The 22,100-nt window shown below is 40.9% G+C and overlaps 1 protein-coding gene across 5 annotated transcripts in view; it reads left to right on the forward strand.

The window, feature by feature from the left end:
• Positions 1–22,100, forward strand: part of LOC136885211 (gastrula zinc finger protein XlCGF7.1) — an 88,695-nt gene that overhangs the window by 33,027 nt on the left and 33,568 nt on the right. For 4 of the 5 annotated variants that reach the window (XM_067157634.2, XM_067157633.2, XM_067157636.2 and 1 more), the window contains exons 3-4: positions 4,918–4,978; positions 13,040–13,150. In XM_067157634.2, coding sequence (XP_067013735.2) covers positions 4,918–4,978; positions 13,040–13,150 — 172 coding nt within the window. Of the gene's footprint in view, positions 1–4,917; positions 4,979–13,039; positions 13,151–22,100 lie in introns of those variants that run through there. The other variant, XM_067157635.2, reaches the window with a different exon arrangement.

Below are 22,100 nucleotides of genomic sequence, written 5' to 3' on the forward strand. Positions count from 1 at the left end.
TTCGAAGTAACGGGACTAGATTTCGCAGGACCACTGTATGTTACTTCTGGCAGAAAGCCTACATTGCATTATTCACCGGTGCAACAACGCGTGCCTTACATTAGGAACTGTGCAGTGACATGTCAACAGACAGATTCCTACAAGACTTGCGGAGGTTTATAGGCTGGCGCGGTATACCACACACGATCTACAGCGACAACGCTCATTCAGCAAACGCAGAGTTAACAGACTTGTGGAGAGAACTGACAGCGGCACGGACACACCACTATATGGCCCAGCAAGGTATTACATGGAAGTTCATTGCCTCACGTGCCGCTTGGTGGGGAGGACGGACTCCTTTGATCAGCATTGAAGCCGTGTTAAACACAAGACCTTTGACTCAACATGGTGACAATGGTGGTGCATTGGCGATCGACTCACGGTGATACCTACTGGACCAGAACCACCTGGCGAGACCTTGTGAGAACCTGCAGACTACTCCAGCGAATGACTGACGACTTCTGGAGGCGTTGGAGTAAAGAGTATTTGCTACTATTTCGGAATTTTCACGAAGTTCGCCAGCCCCGAGAACTCGGCTCAAGAAGCAGGGTCGGTGACGTAGTTTTACTAGAAGAGGATACGTGCCCAAGACACGTGTGGAATAAAGCACGGGTCGAAGAATACGCGAAGGACGTGACGGGAGAACTACAACAGTTATTCTTCGCACCTCGGACCGAAACCATGTGCATGGCCTGTCCAGCTGGTCACCCCAATCGAGATATACCAAGTGGGGAGGATTGTGGAGATTCATAGAAAAGGACTCATACACACTCTAACGGCGAATATGTGTATTAGAATATTTAATCTCTTTGTACCTGCATTAGTAGTCAAGTATGGGCTTCTGCTATCTAGCGGAGCTACTGGGAACTGCCATGTTACTTGTAGTTATGCTTTTGTTTTGTACTGGATTGTGGTAAGTAATAATAAAGATGGCAGCCGTGATGGAGTGAAGTGATTCAGTGCTTTATTTACTAGTGATATCCCCAGCGACAGTGGTGGAGTTCTTCAGGTCAGTAGGGAACTTTCAGGAAGGATCAGGGAGAAGAGCCTGGTAAGCCTCCACTCTGAATGAGCTCAAGGGGAGTGTTATCTAATCCGGGTCCCTTAATAAATTCCTGGAAAGTTGGAGGGTCTGCCATGCAAGGTTGTGGAGAATGTAGTAGCACACATTGGAGCAAGTCGTCAGCAGTTTAAGAATAAGTTGTAGTGTTCTTTCCAGCAGCTCAAGATGTTCTGACTGTTAGTAAGGGTGTTAGTATTGTGAGCAGATTTCAGAGTAGCCAACGAGGAGTGAACAGGACAATCCCACCGTCTGGCATGTGACAGACTTTCCTTATATCAGTCTGGCATGTTGGAACTCTTGAAAGCGTGGCAGAATGATCTTGAAGGAGGGGCGTCATGGCACTTACGAAGGTCTCAATCTGTTCATCAAACCAGTCCGCTGCCTCTCTGATGGCTATTTTTATTTAGCTGATCTCAACAGTACTGACAGCTGTTTAAGGGTTCAACACCCAGAAACATCTTTTCTGTCAGTCTGGTGAGGCATACATCCACGTGGCTTTAAAACAGTTAGGTAGGTGAAATTGTGTTGAAAAACTCGTTTTCAGCACAGAGATCATGAAGTAGTGCATTAGCGTTGCAATTTCCAACTTCTTCTTCTTCTTCTTCTTCTTCTTCTTCTTCTTCTTCTTCTTCTTCTTCTTCTTGCGTCCCGGCCTTCTAAGGACCACGTTACAATTTCAGTTCTTCCTCCTTAGTTCTTTCCTTTTCTTCCAGTATTCTTTCATTGTTTCACTGTGCTTCTTTTTTCTGTCTTCAGTCCACTTTGTGCCTGTTTCTTTTACTTCCTCCCTTGGAATTCTTCCATTTGTAAGACTTTCTTCCTAAAAATCTTCCTTTCCAACAATTCTTCTTCTCGTATGGTGTTCCTTTCCAGGTCTTTCTTGACTTCTTGAATCCAGGTGGTAGTTGATTTCTTTTGATTTTATTTATTTATTCATTCAGGATCAGCAACAGCATAACGCCGAATTTCAAAGATCCGAGCTATGTACAGTAGAATGAAAGACATAAATGTTTACAAAGGACGCAAATATACACAATAAAAGCTGTACAATCATATATAATACATATTTACAACGACATTAACAAAAAATATATATTTACAGTAAATACAGGAGCAGAACTGGAAAGAACAAGAAGGAAAATTAAGTTATGTGAGAAATATCATGACAGAAGGAAGGAAGATGTCTAGGTTCTTGTTGATAGACGATGCTGGAATACGTGAGAGAAGCCAGGGTCTTCGTTCTGGTACTACGGGATAGGATGTGGAAGGGGGAATAAGGAAACTAAATCTAGAGACCTAAACAGACCTTTAGCTGCTTTGTATAGCAGCTTTAGGTCGGCTACTTTCCTCCGAGCAGAAGGAGTCTTGAGGTTTAGTTTCCCAAGTACTTGGATAGTGCTTAGGTTCCGACATGCAGGGACCCTGGCTCTGACGATAGCACAGAAAAAACATTGTACATGGTCAAAGTGGCAGAGGTTTTAAGAAGCAGAAATGGACCAGACTGGAGAGGCGTATTCAACAATAGGTAAGATACAGGAAACGTAGAATGCTCGGAGGGCATTTACATCTGTGATGTCAGAAAACCTGTAGAGTAAACCGAGGGGTGACGTAGCACGTGAGGTAACCCTGTTTATGTGCGAGACAAACAACAATTTACTGTCAAAATGCACTCCTAAGTCTTTTTGATTGTCAACAAGAGCAATCGGTTGGTTCAGTAGGTGATATTCTTGTAGAACTGGGGATTTACGAAGTGTGAACGAAATGGTGGAACCCTTGGAGGGATGAGGTTTAAGACACCATGTAGTACACCAACCTGACAGTGAATCAAGTGCATTTTGCAATTGGATTGTGTCTGTAGGAGAATCAATCTGCCTGAAGATTTTACAATCATCAGTAAAGAGAAGGATTTCACATGAATGGTGGGAAACAGTATCGATAAGGTCATCAATAAACAGGGCAAAAGGAAGTGAACCTAGGACACTGCCCTGCGGGACACCAGAGAGGGTGGTGATGGGAGAAGAACTGCCTCCATCATGGACCACGCGCTGTAGTCTTTCGCTCAGAAAGTTATTAATTAGAGCTAGGAGTCTCCCATGCACGTTAAGCCGTTCAGAAAGTTTGTGTGCAAGAAGCGTGTGATCCACGGTATCGAAGGCCTTCGTGATGTCGATATAGCATACATCAAGTCGAGAGCCCGCGTGGATGGCAGAAGTGGCATGATGGAGGAGGATAGCCAAGTTAGTTACGCAGGAGCTTCCAGGAAGGAAACCATGCTGCTGAAGGGATATATGTGGAATTGTAAAAGCAAGCAAATGCTGATGGATTATCCTTTCACAACTGATTGATAAAGCAGGTAATATAGAGACCAGGCGATAATTTGCGATATCCGACCTCTGTCCACGGGTGTGATATAAGCAAGTTTTCAGGAGCTCGGAAAGTAGCCGACTGAGAAGCACCGATTGAATGTCAGGCTAATGGGGTATGAAAGAGTTACTGCTGTATTCCTAATGAAGATAGGACTGAGACCATCAGGACCATTGGGTTTATTTTTTGACAAAGACGAAAGTAGGGAGTACACTTCAGATTCAGTGGTAGAAATAATACTAAGGCTATGGGAAGTAACAGGTTTGATTTTAGGAAAATTAGCATACTGCATAGGTTTAACAAAATTAGATGTAAAATATTCATTGAATAATTCAGGTCTATCTGCTACAGAATGGTCTCGGTTTGTGGTGGAACTGATTCTTGGAGCCTTCATCATTGTTTCAGGCTGAGACAAGAGTGACGAAACTACCTCCAGCAAGAGTCATGCAGTTAGGCTGAGTCGGTGTGCAAATCCGACCCCATACACCCCAAAAGATGGAGCTGGTATAGTATGAACTGAGAGCAGTCTAGCTAGTTCATGTGTAATAAGAATTGTTCTCTCTGGTCCAGTAGAGTCCTGATGTTCCAAATTCCAATAGTCATGTTTATATATTTCTTTCTTGGTTTATGCCTGAAGTGACCTTGTGGGTGTGGATTCCCAGCCAGGTTCAAGAGGTTTAGGACCTTCCCCATTCTAGGTGGGAAGCAGTTATTGTGAATAGCTCTGCTCAGTCACTGATGCAGGATCGGTCACACTATGTGCAGCTCTCAGTTTCACTCAAAACTTGTACGGTACCCACTGAACTTAACCCATTGCTGTTGGATGGGAAAGATTGCCATTAAGTTAGTATGATTTTGTATCAGGCGAATTGCAGCTTGCCACAGACTATGATTCTGGAGCCAGTTATCACAGCACATCAAGCACGAGAACACCAGAATGGCAACAAACTTGTGCCGGCTCAAGAAAAGTTGAATCGCACCTTCGCAGCCAGTGTGTCATTCTCCACCGGGCGAGTTGGCCGTGCGGTTAGTGGGTTCGAATCCCACTGTCGCCATCCCTGAAAATGGTTTTCCGTTGTTTCCTGTTTTCACACCAGGCAAATGCTGAGAGTGTACCTTAATTAAGGCCACGGCCGCTTCGTTCCCAGTCCGATTTCTTTCCTATCCCATCGTCACGATAAGACCTATCTGTGTCGGTGAGTCTTAAAACAAATAGTAAAAAAAAAAGGTCCATCTCCATGATAGTCGAGAGCCACTTTGACGTTGGGCCTAAGAGGTGAGTTGCTTACCACCGTGATTTAAAGTGTTTGAGGAGAGAAAATGTTGTCCATTTCAATATGATTAAATACTTTCTTTATATATTTGTAAATCTTTTTGGTATAAACTTGCACTTAAATTGTATCCAAAATTATAATTTTTAAATGTGATTTGCATTACTGTTTCTTCTGCAGCTCCCCACCTCTTGTGGCGATGGAGCCCGAGTGTATCGTCAAGGTTGAAGCGGTCCGGGAGGTGAGTGCTTCCACTTTCTACTCGGATAACCACATAATACATATATAATGTGCTGTTCTATTATGTAATCAAAGTTAAGCTAAAAATTACAGATTTGGACAACATATAATGAAGAAAGGAAGCAAAGTTCAACAAATAAAATACAATAAAATAAAAGAAATCCGGAGCATAATGATAAAAAGAAATAGGCAAAGTGAAAAATATATGCAGTGCGTAAAGAGAACGATACGTAATAAAGTAAATGGAAATATAAGTAAGGCCATAAAAAGTGATGTACCGAATGTACAAGAGTAATAGATTAATATTATGTACATTTACACAATAATAACAATGATAATAATAATGATAACCACAATTACACAACCAATCATACATCATCATACACATGAAACAATCAATGGTATTCAACAGGTAATCTCTACACACCGTCTTAAGTTCTTAAATTCTGATATTCAGTTGGAGTTTCTGACAGCAGCTGGGACTGAATTCCTGCTTCTTTGCCATATTATTATTATTTGGCATATGTTGAATAATGACAACCTATAAACTATTTACACAATCAGTGAAGGATAGGTACAAAGAAAATACAAATTATCATATCTATACAGTCAAAGCAATTTACAAAGTTTGAAAGAACAAGAAGAAAACAATATATTTACATCGCTGTCCACCTATCAACTCTGACAGTTCATATATACACACTGAGTGCGAGTGATGTACATCTCACTAAATGTGAATGTCCAAACCTGCCACCCACTTCACTGCTTTGGGTGTTGCTGAGTTGAGGTCTTCCATGATGGCGGTGAAAGCACGGAGTGTACATTCCTGCACTACATGTTTCATTGTTTGTCGAACCTCCCCACAGTCACAGTATGGAGAAAGTGACCAGCCCCAGGTGTGTAAAGTAGATGCTGTTCTACCTACTCCACATCTCTACTCCAGGTGCAGCGTGGCAGATCAAAGCCTGCCAGTTTTTTGGATGGATTATTAATATCCACTATCGCCCGAGGTGGGGATAAAGACCACTCTGTTGACCATTTAGAGGTGGATTTAAAGTCACTGGATGTTTTCTTCATGGCAGTCTTCCAAGCAGGCTGGCGAGACTTAAGGCATGCGCATTTCTGTCTGATATCCTCATGAACAGGTAGATGTTCATTCTTCAGCGTTCTGGTCCGTAGCTGAAAAAGGGCCTTCTGTCTCCTGATATGTGGAGGTACTATATTGCTGACTACCGGTAACCATTGCATTGGTGTAGCACGAAGTGTACCAGTTATAGCTTTCGATTCTCATCATTGCAGGCTGGTTTTTGAACAGATTGTAGATAATTCTTCTTTCACAATTTCTGATCCCGAACATCTTCAGAATCTCAAATATCTTGGACCAATCAACATTATCGAATGTCTTTTCTAGATCTACGAATGCCATATACATAGGCTTAATTCGTTCCACTAAGATCAGGATTGCTTTACGTGTTCGTGCATTTCTTCTGTAGCCAAACTCATCTCCCAACTCAGCTTCAACTTGTCTTTCCATTCTTCCGTAAATAATATGTGTTAATATTTTGCAAGCATGAGATACTAAACGAATGATGTGGTTTATTGGCACTATCTTGTCAGCATCTGATTTCTTGAGAATTGGTATAACAACATTCAGTCTAAAATTGGATGGCACTTCTCCTGGATCATACATATTACACACTAAATGGAATAACTTTGCCATGGTGGATTTTCCTAAGGTGGTCAGTAACTCTGGGGGTATGTCATAATGGAGATGTGTGTATGTGTGTAAGAAGGTGCAGGTTGGAAAGATATGGAGTTAGGAATGATTGTGGAAGTAGAGAGAGTTTGAAGAAACCTGCCAGGAAATTAAACTTAATGAAGAAGTCATCTAAGAATAACTTGTTGGCTAGTATAATTGGCAGTCATATGAATTTATTACTTTAATGCATAAAGAGTATCCAGAAATCATTAATGAACAAAGATAGTTTATATGTGAGGATTTATTTATTTATTTATTTATTTATTTATTTATTTATTTATTTATTTATTTATTTATTTATTTATTTATTTACTTATTTATTTATTTTAGCGGTGGCGAAGTTAGGTCTCGTGGCCCTCCCTTACACTTAACCACATAATTAATTTACAGATAATAGATATATAAAAGAAATGTACTATTCTATTATAAAATCAAAGCTAAGCTAAAAATTAGAGATTTGGACAACATATAATGAAGAAAGAAAGCAGAGTTCAACAAATAAAATATAATAAAATAAAATAAATCCAGAGCGTAAAGATAAAAAGAAAGAGGCAAAGTCGTTATGAATAAATCAGGTACAAACTGAAGAATATAAGCAGTGCATAAAGGGAACACAGTACGTAATAAAGTCAATGGAAATATAAGTATGGCCATAAAAAGAGATCTGTGTACATGAGTAAGAAGCTATATAATATAAACATTTACACTATAAGTATAATAATAATAATAATAATAATATGCACATTTACACTATAATGATAATATTAAAAATAACCACAATCACAGAACCTATCATACATCATCATACACATGAAGCAATAAGCAGTATTCAACAAGTAATCTCTACATGCAGTCTTAAATTTTGTTATTGAGTTTGAGTTCCTGACAGCAGCTGGGACTGTGACCCAGCCACACCGAAGGAAGTGGTTGACGGGAATAGGGAGGAAAGTGCCAGATCTTGTGTTACAATTATGGAATGAAGATAATAAATGATGAGGGTAGATTTTCCTTCTGAGTTCGGTATATGAACGTAAGTATGTGGAATTTCCGTCAAGAAATGTGTGCATCATAACTCAAGTTCAAAACAAATCGAAGACCAGAGTTCAATGCTCGTTGAAGTTTCGTAGTTTGTTCAATGAAAACAATGTTGCAGTAGCAAGTATTGGTAGTATGTATCAAAGTTTGGAGAAGTTGCGGCAAAATGTCCTTACCTCATTTCAGAGGGTGTAGCATCAGTCGCGCCATACCTAGGTTCTTCATTTCCTTACTGAACGTGATTATAGTGGTATTTAATGTCACCGGAGGAATAGCATAATTTTTATACATGATGTCAAATAATTTTGAAAACTGATTATGATTGTTAGAGTTTTGGGGGGTTGTGGAGGAGAGAGTTTTCACTGGCGTACACGCTGAGTTGTCGAAGGTCGGAGTTAATATCTCTTATTGCATTCCATATATCATTTATATTAACGTGGCAGTAAATTTGGAGGTCGTCGGCAAAGAGGTGATATCTATTATACTTTATTTTAGAAGAGTTGTCATTAATAAAAAGGGCAAACAAAAGGGGACCAAGAACAGAAACCTGGGTGGTCCCTACCTTCCCGAGTCACCACTGTGAAGCAGCACCTTCTTCCTCTTCTACTGATCTTCCCACACCTGTGGGGTCGCAGGTGTGAACTGTGTAGCACATGTGTATTTGGCTCTGTTTTACGGTCGGATGCCCTTCCTGACGCCAACCCTATTTGGAAGGATATAATCACTATGAGGCAGTATCTTGTACTATAACACGTTGCATACGTCCTGTAAGATATGCAGTGAAAAATTGTAAAGCAACATTGCCAAAAAACGATTTGAGTTTCCTCAACAATGTCTGGATGTATCAAAAGCACTGCTGAAGTTAAGGAGTGTGCGTATAAAATTGGAATTCAAGAGGACAAATTGAGGCAAATATTCTTTGTTTATAGGAAGGGGCGTTAGGGATTGGAATAACTTACCAAGGGAAATGTTCAATAATTTTCCAATTTCTTTGCGATCATTTAAGAAAAGGCTAGGAAAACAACGGATAGAGAATCTGCCAGCTGGGCGATTGCCCTAAATGCAGATCAGTAGTGATTGAGTTGAGTTGAGTACTGTTGTTGGATGATTTCATTACATTAAATGCTGTTTGCATTCTAATTTAATTAATAAAGAATGTAAGATGAATGTGTGGGTGATGGTGGTGAATTGCAAGATGAACAAAAGCCACTTATTTCAGGCAGGAAAAGAATTAAGTATGGACGCAGTGAAGATGTGAGTAAGAAACTTGGGTTAAGTACTCATGAAATGGGACCAGACTGTCAGTGTACATGGTTGAAGTGTTTTGAAATTATTTCACAAGGGGAAAGATTAGAAATCAACAAACAACTTATTGTCACTTGTCTGAGTCACTTTGAGTAAGGCAGTTGCTTTTGCTATGGCCCTTCTTGAAGCGGGGCATGAAAAGAGTGAGCATGCAGGTATTCCAACCACTCTAACGCTTTGGAGAGAGCAGGGAGGATCGAAATGGGACGGTAATCGGTTAGGAGTCTCGACCTTGGGTTTTTAGGAAGTGGAATTTCATTGGCGTACTTCCAAATTGCCGGCAATGTGCCGTTTTTGAGACAGTAATTAAGAATATGGGTGATAATGTGTAGAATAGTGCCAATAATATTATGTTTGAAAGTTATAGGAATGTTAACCACCCCGCTTGCTTTGGATTTAATAGAATACAAGACTTTCTTAACTTCAACAGTGCTGATGGTACGAAAGACAAAGCATTTACAGAAGGCAGAAGAATTTAACCAGCAGTACATAAGGATACTTCATTATAAGGATTATTTAGAGGTAGAGAAAGTGGTTATTACTAGCAAGGTACAGAAAATTACCTGTGATAACAAATATATTTTTCAAAAGGTGCAAAAGTTGAAAGCTTGCAAAGCAGGTGGAATTAATAAGATTTCTGGGGATATAATGCCATATCTGTAGTACTTGTTGATTATTGTTTGCATGAAAGAATGATATAGTAGCCCCAGTGTACAAAGGAAGGGGTGATGAAGATAAAGCAGATAATTACAGGCCAGTCAGCTTGTCATGTGTTGAATGTAAGGTTTGGGAATGCATTTTATTCTGAGAATATTTGACATATTTGATAGAAGGCAGTTTTCAGCAAGATATAGCTGATATCTTAGATTCACTACATTGCTATTGACCAATCCAGGGAGGCTAAACAGATCTCAGAGTGGATGATGATGCATGATAAAGGCAGTAAAAGCAATCACGGATAAGGCCTTTTGTGGTTAATTAATATTAATTTTTGTTGCATAATAAACTAAATACCGAGTTTTGAGCAACTCTCAATAATGTTGTGAGATTGACAGCAGACCATGTAAGCAGAACAGGCTTGTAAATGATGGTTGCAGATAAGGTTATGAGGTTATTTACGGGTTGTAGTAGGGATGCGAAGGCGAGGGTTACTTACAGTGTATTAGACCATCTCCAGAATCAACTGTGAATTTTAAGCAGCATATTTTCTTCTCAGTGATCTCCGACGAAAGAGTAGTGTTGCAAAGTTTGGCCTGGGAAGACTTGGGAGTAAGGAGATGAGTTGGTGTGGAATGACAAATAAGTTTGAATGGAGTTTCTAAAAGTAATTCTTGAGGGAAATAGGGGCTATTATTTGTTGCTAGAAAGACAAAGAACAAGAAAAAGTAGGGATTGTATTAATTTACTGAGGGATATGTGCAATAAATCATTTAAGGGCAGAAGTACGTGAGTGCCCACTGAAACTTACCATAACATTTCTCACAATATCTGCACCAATCTTACCATGTCAAGTCAAAGCCCTTCTGATTCTAATGGATTGCAATTTATAGTATTTAGACTTCTAGTTTCTTGTAAGGAATTTCTTGAGTATGATCAATTTTTCAATGTCTTGTTGAAACATGTCGTCATGTTAGTACACATTACTACTCAAGTATTGGTACCACTGCTTCCAAATTATCACCACACATTCATAGATGCATGAAAAGTCTTGAAACTTTAGAATTTTAACATTTGATAAATACACTGACTGACAGAGCAAATGCAACACCAAGAAGGAGTGGTTCGAAAGGGATGAAAGTTGGGGAAAAAACAGAGACGGCACGGACGAATAATTGATGTTTATTTCAAACCGATATGCAGGTTACACAATGCGCATGGCATCGACTCAGTAGGATGTAGGACCACCGCGAGCGGCGATGCACGCAGAAACACGTCGAGGTACAGAGTCAATAAGAGTGCGGATGGTGTCCTGAGGGATGGTTCTCCATTCTCTGTCAACCATTTGCCACAGTTGGTCGTCCGTACGAGGCTGGGGCAGAGTTTGCAAACGGCGTCCAATGAGATCCCACACGTGTTCGATTGGTGAGAGATCCGGAGAGTACGCTGGCCACGGAAGCATCTGTACACCTTGTAGAGCCTGTTGGGAGATGCGAACAGTGTGTGGGCGGGCATTATCCTGCTGAAACAGAGCATTGGGCAGCCCCTGAAGGTACAGGAGTGCCACCGGCCGCAGCACATGCTGCACGTAGCGGTGGGCATTTAACGTGCCTTGAATACGCACTAGAGGTGACGTGGAATCATACACAATAGCACCCCAAACCATGATGCCGCGTTGTCGAGCGGTAGGGCGCTCCACAGTTACTGCCGGATTTGACCTTTCTCCACGCTGACGCCACACTCGTCTGCGGTGACTATCACTGACAGAACAGAAGCGTGACTCATCGGAGAACACGACGTTCCGCTATTCCCTCATCCAAGTCGCTCTAGCCCGGCACCATGCCAGGCGTGCACGTCTATGCTGTGGAGTCAATGGTAGTCTTCTGAGCGGACGCCGGGAGTGCAGGCCTCCTTCAACCAATCGACGGGAAATTGTTCTGGTCGATATTGGAACAGCCAGGGTGTCTTGCACATGCTGAAGAATGGCGGTTGACGTGGCGTGCGGGGCTGCCACCGCTTGGCGGCGGATGCGCCGATCCTCACGTGCTGACGTCACTCAGGCTGCACCTGGACCCCTCGCACGTGCCACATGTCCCTGCGCCAACCATCTTCGCCACAGGCGCTGCACCGTGGACACATCCCTACGGGTATCGGCTGCGATTTGACGAAGCGACCAACCTGCCCTTCTCAGCCCGATCACCATACCCCTCGTAAAGTCGTCTGTCTGCTGGAAATGCCTCCGTTGATGGCGGCCTGGCATTCTTAGCTATACACGTGTCCTGTGGCACACGACAACACGTACTACAATAACTGTCGGCTGAGAAATCACGGTACAAAGTGGGCCATTCGCCAACGCCATGTCCCATTTATCGTTCGCTACGTGCGCAGCACAGCGGCGCATTTCACATCATGAGCATACCTCAGTGACGTCAGTCTACCCTGCAATTGGCATAAAGTTCTGACCACTCCTTCTTGGTGTTGCACTTGCTCTGTCAGTCAGTGTATTTATGTCTTCAGTTATAAATTAAAATTTAATTTTAAAATATTGTAATATTTAGCAACAAAAAGGTTTATAAAAAACACAATTTAGAAGCAACATTAAAAATTCTAGAGTTTTAGTATCGCAGTACAGTCATACATGAGTGTGCGAAATTTCATATGTGTACCGAAATGTGAAAATAAAGAGTTTTCGGGAAACTGCAGTCAAAGTTTGTGCTTCACTCACACCTGTCTCAGAACAAGGCTTCACATTATTCTTAATTTCTTTGTGAAATCAAATAAAAATGCATATAAATCATACGTATTATTGTTCAGGAAGGAGCGCTTTTCAAATTAAAAGCAAAATATTTGTTCAAAATTTCCGTTCAATTAACGTACTTCTGCCCTTAAAAAAGACTAGGTGAACAACTGAATGCCGGGCAGATTGTGTTGATTGTTCAGAGACTAGCGACATTATAGCACACTGCTGCACGAGTGCCATAAGTACATGGCCTTAGATTGGTAACTTCAAAGGTGTACAGGTGATTCCTGGGGGAGTTACGTAAACAAGGAGCAGCTGTTATGTCATCACGAGTAGATATAGTAGGCTATATGTTTGGTACAGAACAGTCACCCACTGCGTTGTATGCTCTACCAGTTAAGTCATACTTGTTCTGGGATCCAAGATGCTGTAGTCAATTGTGGGACTGATTTCTACCTGTGTCTGGTTGGTCATTTATGTTCTGTACTTCTCTTCACCATGACCTAATGACCTTACTTGGACATGGATATTCTGTTTTCACACTCTTCATTCCTTGCATGTTCCAGGGCTCTGATGATGCTTCTGCTGCTGGTGAACATGCAGATCTCAAAAGCTGTCCAGAAACCATTCTTGTGCCGGATGTTAAGCTTGAACCAGATGATGAAGATGTACCTCAGGTACTCAGTTTGGGTTTACGGATGATCTTGGTACTATTGAAATTGAATTTCAAAGATGACTTGTTGAGCAACAAACTGTCCTGACAATGTTAACTCCAGTCTAGTCACGCTCGTGTTGTAACTTACTTTGTCACGTGCAGAATTTTGTCCCGAATCAAATGATTGACATGTTTAGTGTGTCATATTCGCTTTATTGCTACATTTATTTTAAAAGAATACTTAACATTAGTAGGCAATGATTCTGTTAAATTTGAAGCCTAGACCTGAATCCTCAAAATAGCACTACCAAAGGTTATGCAATTCTAGAGAGCCGATGGCAATGCAGTGCGGTCCAATCTTCTCATTACTGTTCAACACACTCTAACTATTTCTTGTGTACACCACACCACACTTGTCTCTTCATTCTGTTTTCTGAAGGCTTTGTGGTCTACGACCCAATAGCCTAGTTTTTCTTGGAGTACATGTTGAAATGCACGCCAGCTTCTCAATCTGTGGCTGTGACTAGTGGCCAGCTGAACAAATCCAGCAAAGAAGTGAACAACTGTTTATTTACTTTGCTCAGCGGTGTGTGCAGCATGTTGGTGTTCAATCCTGGGAGTGACACCATATTCCATGAATTTTGGAGGAAGGCAGTGGTAGTTGATATAGAACTATGCCGTGTGATTGATATTTAACTACGAAAGTAAATACAGGTATAAGGAATAGTTACATAAAAATGCCTTTATTTGCATTGAAACTTCGGCTCAAGGCCCTCTCTTACACTTAACAACTGCAACAGTATACTCCGTATATAATTACAAATATTAATCATCATCTTCGACCAACTCCAGTTGCCCTGCATTTTTGTCCATGAGGCACTGTTCTCTCGTAACTTTTCCCCAATATGGGCCTCTCTCCTGAACACCTTTCTTTACCAGATAGGTCCATTTTTACTCTGGGTCTGCGCATTGGCCTTTTCCCTTTGACTTCTCTTTGATATTGCCTTCTTGCAGTCCTGCTTGCGGTGAACGTTCTTACATGGCCAGACCATTTCAGTCTTGCTTTCTGGATCCTCTGTTGTGGGGAGTCTCCTATTCCCGCCTCCTTTTGGACTTTTTCATTCCTGAACTTGTCCTTCCCGGTCTTCTGTATCAAGGTGCATAGGAACTTGATTTCTGCAGTTTGGAGTTTAAGTTGTCTTGTCTCGTTAATGTGGTAGTTTCCGAGCATTACGTGAGGATGGGTGTATTTTAGCTTCCATAGCAGTTGTCTTACTTGATGGTGAAACTGAGTTGCCTTGCTAATTCAGCTGTCCACCTCATATTTGGAAAGGTTGTCTTTTGATACTATTCTACCCAATTCGGATACTGTCCAGTTAGGTGTCATTTAGTTTGATTTGTGGTTCGTCATCACCACCATCTTAAACTCTCGACACCATGTCATATTCCAGACCATCTACTTCCAGCTCAAGGCTCATGCTAAAGATATTTTCACTGAGACAAAGTTTCCCAGTCATGAAGATATGATGATCTTTCCATTTTAGTACTGTGGAGATTTGACTCCCAAGGACTTGTTCAATGAGGAAGTTTTCTGCTCTCACAGTATCAATAATTCCTCTTGAATGTGCTGTATCGGAGAATTTATCCAAGGCGTTGTCTTCTTTCAACACCTCGTCAACTTTCTGTTTACCCTGGGAGAATCGCGATGAGAGCGAGATGCACAGTAGCTTGCGACGGAGGAAGGTGACGAACAGTTTCCCGACTCACTTCTGTGCGAACAGTTGTAGACAGAGTCGTAAGTTTGTTAGTGGACTTCCAAGAAGCTCCTTGAAAGTTTGGTACAGCAGAATGCTGTATCTGGCGTCGCAACAACCAAGAAAGAAGCTAAGTCTTTGTCTGTTTATATTTTCTGTCATTCAGAAGTAGAAGTTGGCGGATGCAGAGATAAGGATTTTCATTGTGAGTGGTTTCAGCGGTTCATTAAATGTCATGGAAAGGAAGTGTTTTCATCTAACTGTTCACATACTCTGGGCAGTTCATGAAACACAACTTCAATCTCAAAAGCTCTGGCGTATGTTCACGAATTATTGTGCTGATAGTTTTTAACTGCACGGTACATTTAGAAGTTTACTGTCATGAAATCTTGCAACCATTCACTGCGGAACTGAATGAGAGAGAAATTATGGGTTCATTCCCCCAACAAGAGCTCTGGCCACCTCGAGTACTGCTAAGTATACTACCAGAAAGTAGCCGTAATGAAAGTGCTGGAACTGTGAATCTGGTATGTGTACAGCAATTATGTCATGTTGCGCAATCTCTGACCCTGAGCAGACATTACTGCGGACTCAGATAGGCACTCACTAGCGTGGGCTCTGAGCTGTTCGTGCAATAGAAAACATTCTCTTGTGATGTCACGTTTCATATTCTTTTATTCGACTGGTAGTCGGTGATTTCAGTTTCTAAGTAGAATGGTTACTGTACGTTTAAACGAGCGTAAAAAGCCCTCGTCTCCCCTTTGCTTTTTACAAACAGCCCCACCTCTGCTTCTTTCTTCATTCCACAAAATGAATACTCGTTCCAGATGACTGCACCAGAGCCTGGCCACACGATGCCGGTCCAGGACCTGTAAAGAGTCCATACACTTGACTTGTGTGAATGAATTTTAAACATCCCACTCTTCTCATTCAACACTGTTCGTCACATAGTGACTCAGATTGTAATATTCATTTTGCCTCATATTAGAATAAGCCACTTAGGAGATACATTCTTCACCAGCCAAGTTAGCTGTGAGCTTGGATCCGGGAGATAATGGGTTCGAACTCCACTGTTGGCAGCCCTGAAGACGGTTTTCCGTGATTTCCCATTTTCACCCAGGCCACGGCTGCTTCCTTCCCACTCTTAAGCCTTTCCTATTCCATCGTTGCCATAACATCTTATCTGTGTTGGTGTGACGTAAAATAAGTTGTAAAAAATTCTTTAGTTATTAACTTATTGTTATTGTCCGCCTCTTATTTATTGTATGCTTTTTGCTTCAATATCAATCTTAATGTATTGTTCTATTGTAACTCCTTATCCGATTTGCTCGTCTTATCGGATTCACTGCAATTGATTATCATGATATTTTAAATAAATGCTGTAAACGTTGCATGTTGTTCAGAGGGCCAAGAACCCACCACTTCATAAGGACACTCCATGTAACAGCACTGATCACATGTAGCAAGTTTTGTTTCAGGACTATAGTTGTATGAAAGTGGTAGAACTATTAAGTGTACTGAGCCGAGTTCCCAACTGTAATACAGGAAATAATACAAACGACAAACTATTTGATCTCTGTCGTGGCTTTGAGACAGGAGAAGCTGTCCTAAACTGCCGAGACTAAGTAAGAGATGTATTCAGCAATTCCTTAAATTATACTATGTTAGGTGTTTACATTGGACAGCAGAAGCCATGATTAACTCTACTAATCTACAGAAACCAGCCAAGAGATGTATCAATAATTAATCAGTCATCATTGATCTCCATTGATGGCTGGCATCCAGGCAGCAGATCCCTGATCAGTTGTCTGCCTCTTTTCTTAAATGATTTTTAAGAATGTAGAACATTTCCCTATAAGTGAATATTTGCCCCAACTTGTCTTTTTTATCTTAATATTATATGTAAAAGCTTACCCATGTTATCCCACATAAACTTTCCACTGACAGCTTGCCTCCTTATTCCCCAACTCAAGGTTGGCAACCTTTTCGTTACACTATTCTTTTGTCGAAAATCCCTCAGACACATTGTGCTGCTTTTCCTTGGTCTTTTTCTATCAGGCAGCCATGCTCCGATTGGGGCCTTACAAGAGACTTGTCCTTCCAACAAGCTTCACTTACAGCCTCGTTAATGTGATCTACACCTTGGATCGCTATTTGTGGCACAAGTACAACTCTGCACTCCCTAAGAGTAATACTTATTTATGATATAAATGTCGTAAAGTAAGACAGACCATTACTGTGAGTATCGTACAGCGTTGAAGGAAATTGATTTCAGCATCAGGAGTATAGCTGCTTGGTATTAGGAGCCCACGATACAAGGAGTCTCTGATAAGAACTGTAACTTGTATTGTCGAACTGCTTTGCTTCCTCGTAATCGTAATGTATTACGAGTTGTTCGCATTTCTTGCCTTTTCTTTGGCTCTCTGTTTAGGCGGGCTTATTGGAGTTTTCACATATGTTACGTTACCATGTATTTTCCCCTTCATATTATTTTGATGTACGAAATCTGGCTTCCGACTTCTTATTTTGTGATTGGTATTTTGTCATATTTCTTAACTTTTTTGTAATCTTAATGTTAAGCTTTAACATAGATAATTTTGACAGGAAATCAAACTGAACGTCCTCACATATCTTACTGTAATCATATTTACAATGGTAACAATTACAGAAGATCAAGTAATGCTTATAATCAGTAGAGATATAAACCATTTCAGTTCACCTCGACCACAGCTCCTAGAGGGATTATCTAGAGGTATTTCCGATGATGAAACTTTGTTAAGAATTCGAACAACTGAGTTAATACGAAACTTGCTTCCAGAACAGAAGTACATTCTTTTATGTTTGTGTTAGACCTAGCATCTTAAGTTTCTTGTCCTTGTTCCTCTAATCCCACATATGATTTGCTGTATGTGATCCTAGGGACTCGATTGGCTGCTTGGTTGGTGGTGTCGGTATTCTCGACACTGAGGTCTGCATGCTGTACTGTTGCACTTGCCAGTATCTCAAGTGGGTATCAGGCATCTACGCGTTTCAGGAGTTGAGTTGTAGAGTTTCTGGAAGTTGGCAAAAAACGACATGTAATTGTATATTACCAAGCTAGTTGGCTACTTGCTGTGGGATCGATCCCCCATGTCAGCACTCCTGAAGATGGTTTTGTGTAGTTTTCCATTTTGAGTTGTGGAGAGACCGTCACCACATCCCTAGTCCTAGCCCTGTTTTGGTGCGCCAAAAACAAATAGCGAATAAACATCTATACATCAAACTGTCTTGAGAAATGTCTTCAACCTTCCTTGTATTCTCGATCAAGCAAGGGTCTTCTCCTCCACCTATACAGGTATTTTAGCTTCATACTTCGTTTCTATTTCAGATTAGATATAAAGTAAGTTCAGTTGTGTTTGTGTCGACATCTCAGGTAAACGCGTGAGCAGAACCATACATATTGTGAGTTGCTCTCTTCTTCAGCTTCTACGGCTGTTGATGAGAACAAAATGAAATGTATCGACAAGGTGCTCAATATTCACTCAGTTTTATGCAACCCGCAGAGTTGGCTACTCACAACAATGTCTGGTCTTACTACGCTTCGTTTAATCATGTCAACCAAATCAGCATTAATACCTAGTGACGGGAAAGGATCGTGATCGCAGGAAAGTCGTGTACAGAAGTAGTGTAGACATAGCAGCAGTAAATAGGTGCTGGTTAGTCCGAGGTTCGAGTCCAGTGTTGGACGAACATTTTTATTTGTTGTTTATATTCGTGTGGGACGCAATCTCAATGATGATCATTGTACTCTGTATGTTTATTTCTAAGTACCTTTTAAAATCTTTTATCAACAGAGATGCAATGGGCTTGTGTATGGCCATTCAATTGATGACGGAACACGTCTGAGCACGGTTGCTTGCTGCATCAGTGTTGAGCCTCCCTGAATGATCCGGGCTCTCTCTTTTAAATAACCCCAGAGGAAAATATCTAGTGAAGTAAGTTGAGGTGATCTGGCCAGTCCATCGTCCACGATGTGCCAACAACAAGTGTGGAAGAGCGGGAGGTATTCACCAAGGAACCACACGTTGCTTGTACCTGAAATAGAGAGCTCCTTAGCCAGTGAGGATTGTCAACGCTCCAGGAATGGAGTTCCCTTGTTGTGAAACCTGAATTTCTCGCCAAGCTTCAACTCTTTACAGGATCCATTGTGAAACTTCTGTCCATCTCCTGGTGTGATGGCGGTGCAATATACATGACTGATGCTCAGTTCATTTCCATGGTCCTTGAGCTTGTATGCAGGTTGTACTGAACAGCCTCTTCATTATTTTCAGAAGTCACTGGAGCATCTCAAAATGACTACATTGCATGCAACCGTCTTTCATCATGTCGAAATATATCTGTAGCTGGTAGCCTTCGTTCTTGATACAAGCGTCCGGCTTCCCGTGAATTCCGCCTTCCCCATAAAGTAGTACAATATTCACATTGAATACGTAATATTTGCACTAAACTTGCAGTAGGTGTGCCCTATGAAGAGAGTGTGCACAGTTGTTTGGTTGAATGGATGTGTCATAATGTTGACAATAAGTGCAGTGCACTTCATTCGTTGTAGAACAAAACCCTTGGCCCAACAGTCCCGAAGGGCCTTGGCATACCAAGCAACCGCTGCTCAGCCCGAAGGCATGCAGATGGTGAGGTGTCGTGTGGTCAGCATGACGAATTATCCCGTCCATTATTCTCTGCTTTCTAAACCGGGAGTTCATTGTAGCAATTTGCTATTATAAAGTCACATGTTTCTTATCTATGCTTTATTTGTGAAGGTGAAAAATGTCTTTTGAGACTTAAGGAAGTTAAACATTAATTATGAGTGCCTTTGCGAATATAACCTAAAATTGAAAAGCTCGTAACTAGATTCGAACTCCAAATCCCTGCAAATAATCATATGCTGGCTGTGATTGGTACCATACAGCCACTCAACTCACAACTTTGTAATCATTTCAAAACTGTTGTACTTTACAAGTTCTGAACTCGAATGTCTCTCTCAAGTCCGCTCCCTAATGTACCCATTACTTGGTTGAATGAGTCCTGCTTAATATTTCACGTGATATTCACATTGCATTTGCCCATCGTCGGTGCTTGCGTGGTGACATTATTTTTGTTTATAATTATTTGCTTAGAAGAATGTGAGTTCAGAAAATTCAAGTCTTCGTAGAGGATGCCAATGGTTCGAGCGCTCTCTGCTCCAAGTAGCGTAACCATACCCGGTTGTACGCAGGATGGACACTCACCGGGAGAGCAACAGTTATTGAACGCTCTAGGCCATCTCACGTGCTGTGCAGCATTTGCGTGTTATACTGCGAAAAACACGTTTTACAAGTAATCCTCCACGGCTCAGACGGCAGCGCGTTGGCCTCTCACAGCTGGACACCGTGGTTCAAATCCCGGTCACTCCATGTGAGATTTGAGCTGGACAAAGCGGAGGTGGGACACGTTTTTCTCCGGGTAGTCCGGTCTTCCTTGTCATCTTTCATTCCAGGAACACTCTCCATTATCATTTCATAGCATCCATCAGTCATCAATAAATCACTTTGGGAGTGGCGACCCCATTGTACTAAATATATGGCTCATTCATTACATCCCTGACCTGGTCAAAAGACTGGAAAACAGGTTATAGGTTTTCATTTTCAAGACTATACAAAATGGCGGTGAATTAACATGTCCGTACTTGGTCCTGATCTATCGCGTTTTCTATAATACAATGACCACCCTTTTCTATCAAAAGAAAATGGCCTCTTGGACCAATTCTCTACCGATCGCTAAAGGAGTGGCTATGGTTCGTACAGTAGAGAAACATTTCGTAAAAATGACTGGAGTATTCTACTCCATTCTACATAAAATGGTACAGTGTTTTCAAAATGGGTCTCACCGCCTCTGTGCGAGGAAGTCTGTATCCCGTTATATCTACGTAAAATAGCTGTAAGATGTTGCGTATGATAGGACTAAAAGGCATTTAATTCCTAGCTAGTTGCATATGTTCGGGGAAAAATAGGGGCAGCTGTACCACCCGGCTTAAATGTATGATAAACAAAATTTCTCTAAATTATCCAGAAAATTCCACAATGTCCATATGTCCTCCATTAGTTCCTCCATATTTATTAACCATTTCCCTACCAAACTAAAATGCTATAGTACTGCTAAAACTGCCAAGCTAAATAAAGGAAAAATGTAAGGTCTTACTGAAAATGTTGTACTCGCTTTAGTTTTGAAACTATGTAGATGATGTTTTGATGATTCATGATATATTCATGTACACATATTGTGATTTACTTTGTTGGTGCTTACGTCTTTATGTTCAAAGTTAATGAATTTTTAATTTTCTCTTTCTGTAAATCATTTTGCATATTTGAATTAGTACTGTTTTTACGCGTATAATCCCCACCGCTGAATAATCCCCACACCGTAATTTTAAGAAGGCTCATTTTGAAAAAAATTAAATGAACTAACATTCCTTCCATTGAAGGAGTAACACGGGCATAAACAAACATTTCACGTCACTCCGTGAGGTCCACGTGGTCTTGACGCAAATATAAACGTGTAAATGTACGGATATTGCTGGTTTGTCTGAACATATTTCGGAAATATATTTGCCATGAAACTGATCAAATAAGCCTGAACTTGCAGTAGGATCGCCAGAGTCCTCTCCTCTCTACGTCTAAAACATACACGGTCTTTTCGTTACGCGGATATTAATCACGACCGGTGGTGGATAACTCTTTATCGTTCAACGTAAACAGTTAAAACAGACACCCCGGCGAACTCGGATGTTAGTTTTGCGATGTGGTAAAACCTCGTTCGTTTGAAGTTGTTGGGACGCAAAAATCGGGACTTCGAATTACACGATTTTGAATTAACCGCCAACTCGTACTTCAGAAATGCCAACCTTTGCCGCATCATATAATATTCTGAGATCCGTTACTGCTTGCAATTAACAATGATTCACAGTTTAAACCTTCCTAATTCAATGGAAAATAACTATTTCAAAAATGCACCCAAGGTGCATTTACAGTATTCAAACAATGCACTTGGATAACTCCCTAACATAACCTCACATGCTAATGTCACTATTAGAAACAATAAACTTTGTTGTTTTTAATCGTAAAAAATTTTAAATCTCTATGCTTCAAAATATCCAAATGATTTTAGTTTTTGAAATTGAAAATAGAGGTTAGGTTCTTCGTCATG

Source organism: Anabrus simplex, chromosome 14 (assembly GCF_040414725.1).
Source record: "Anabrus simplex isolate iqAnaSimp1 chromosome 14, ASM4041472v1, whole genome shotgun sequence".
Taxonomy (NCBI): Eukaryota; Metazoa; Arthropoda; class Insecta; order Orthoptera; family Tettigoniidae; genus Anabrus; species Anabrus simplex.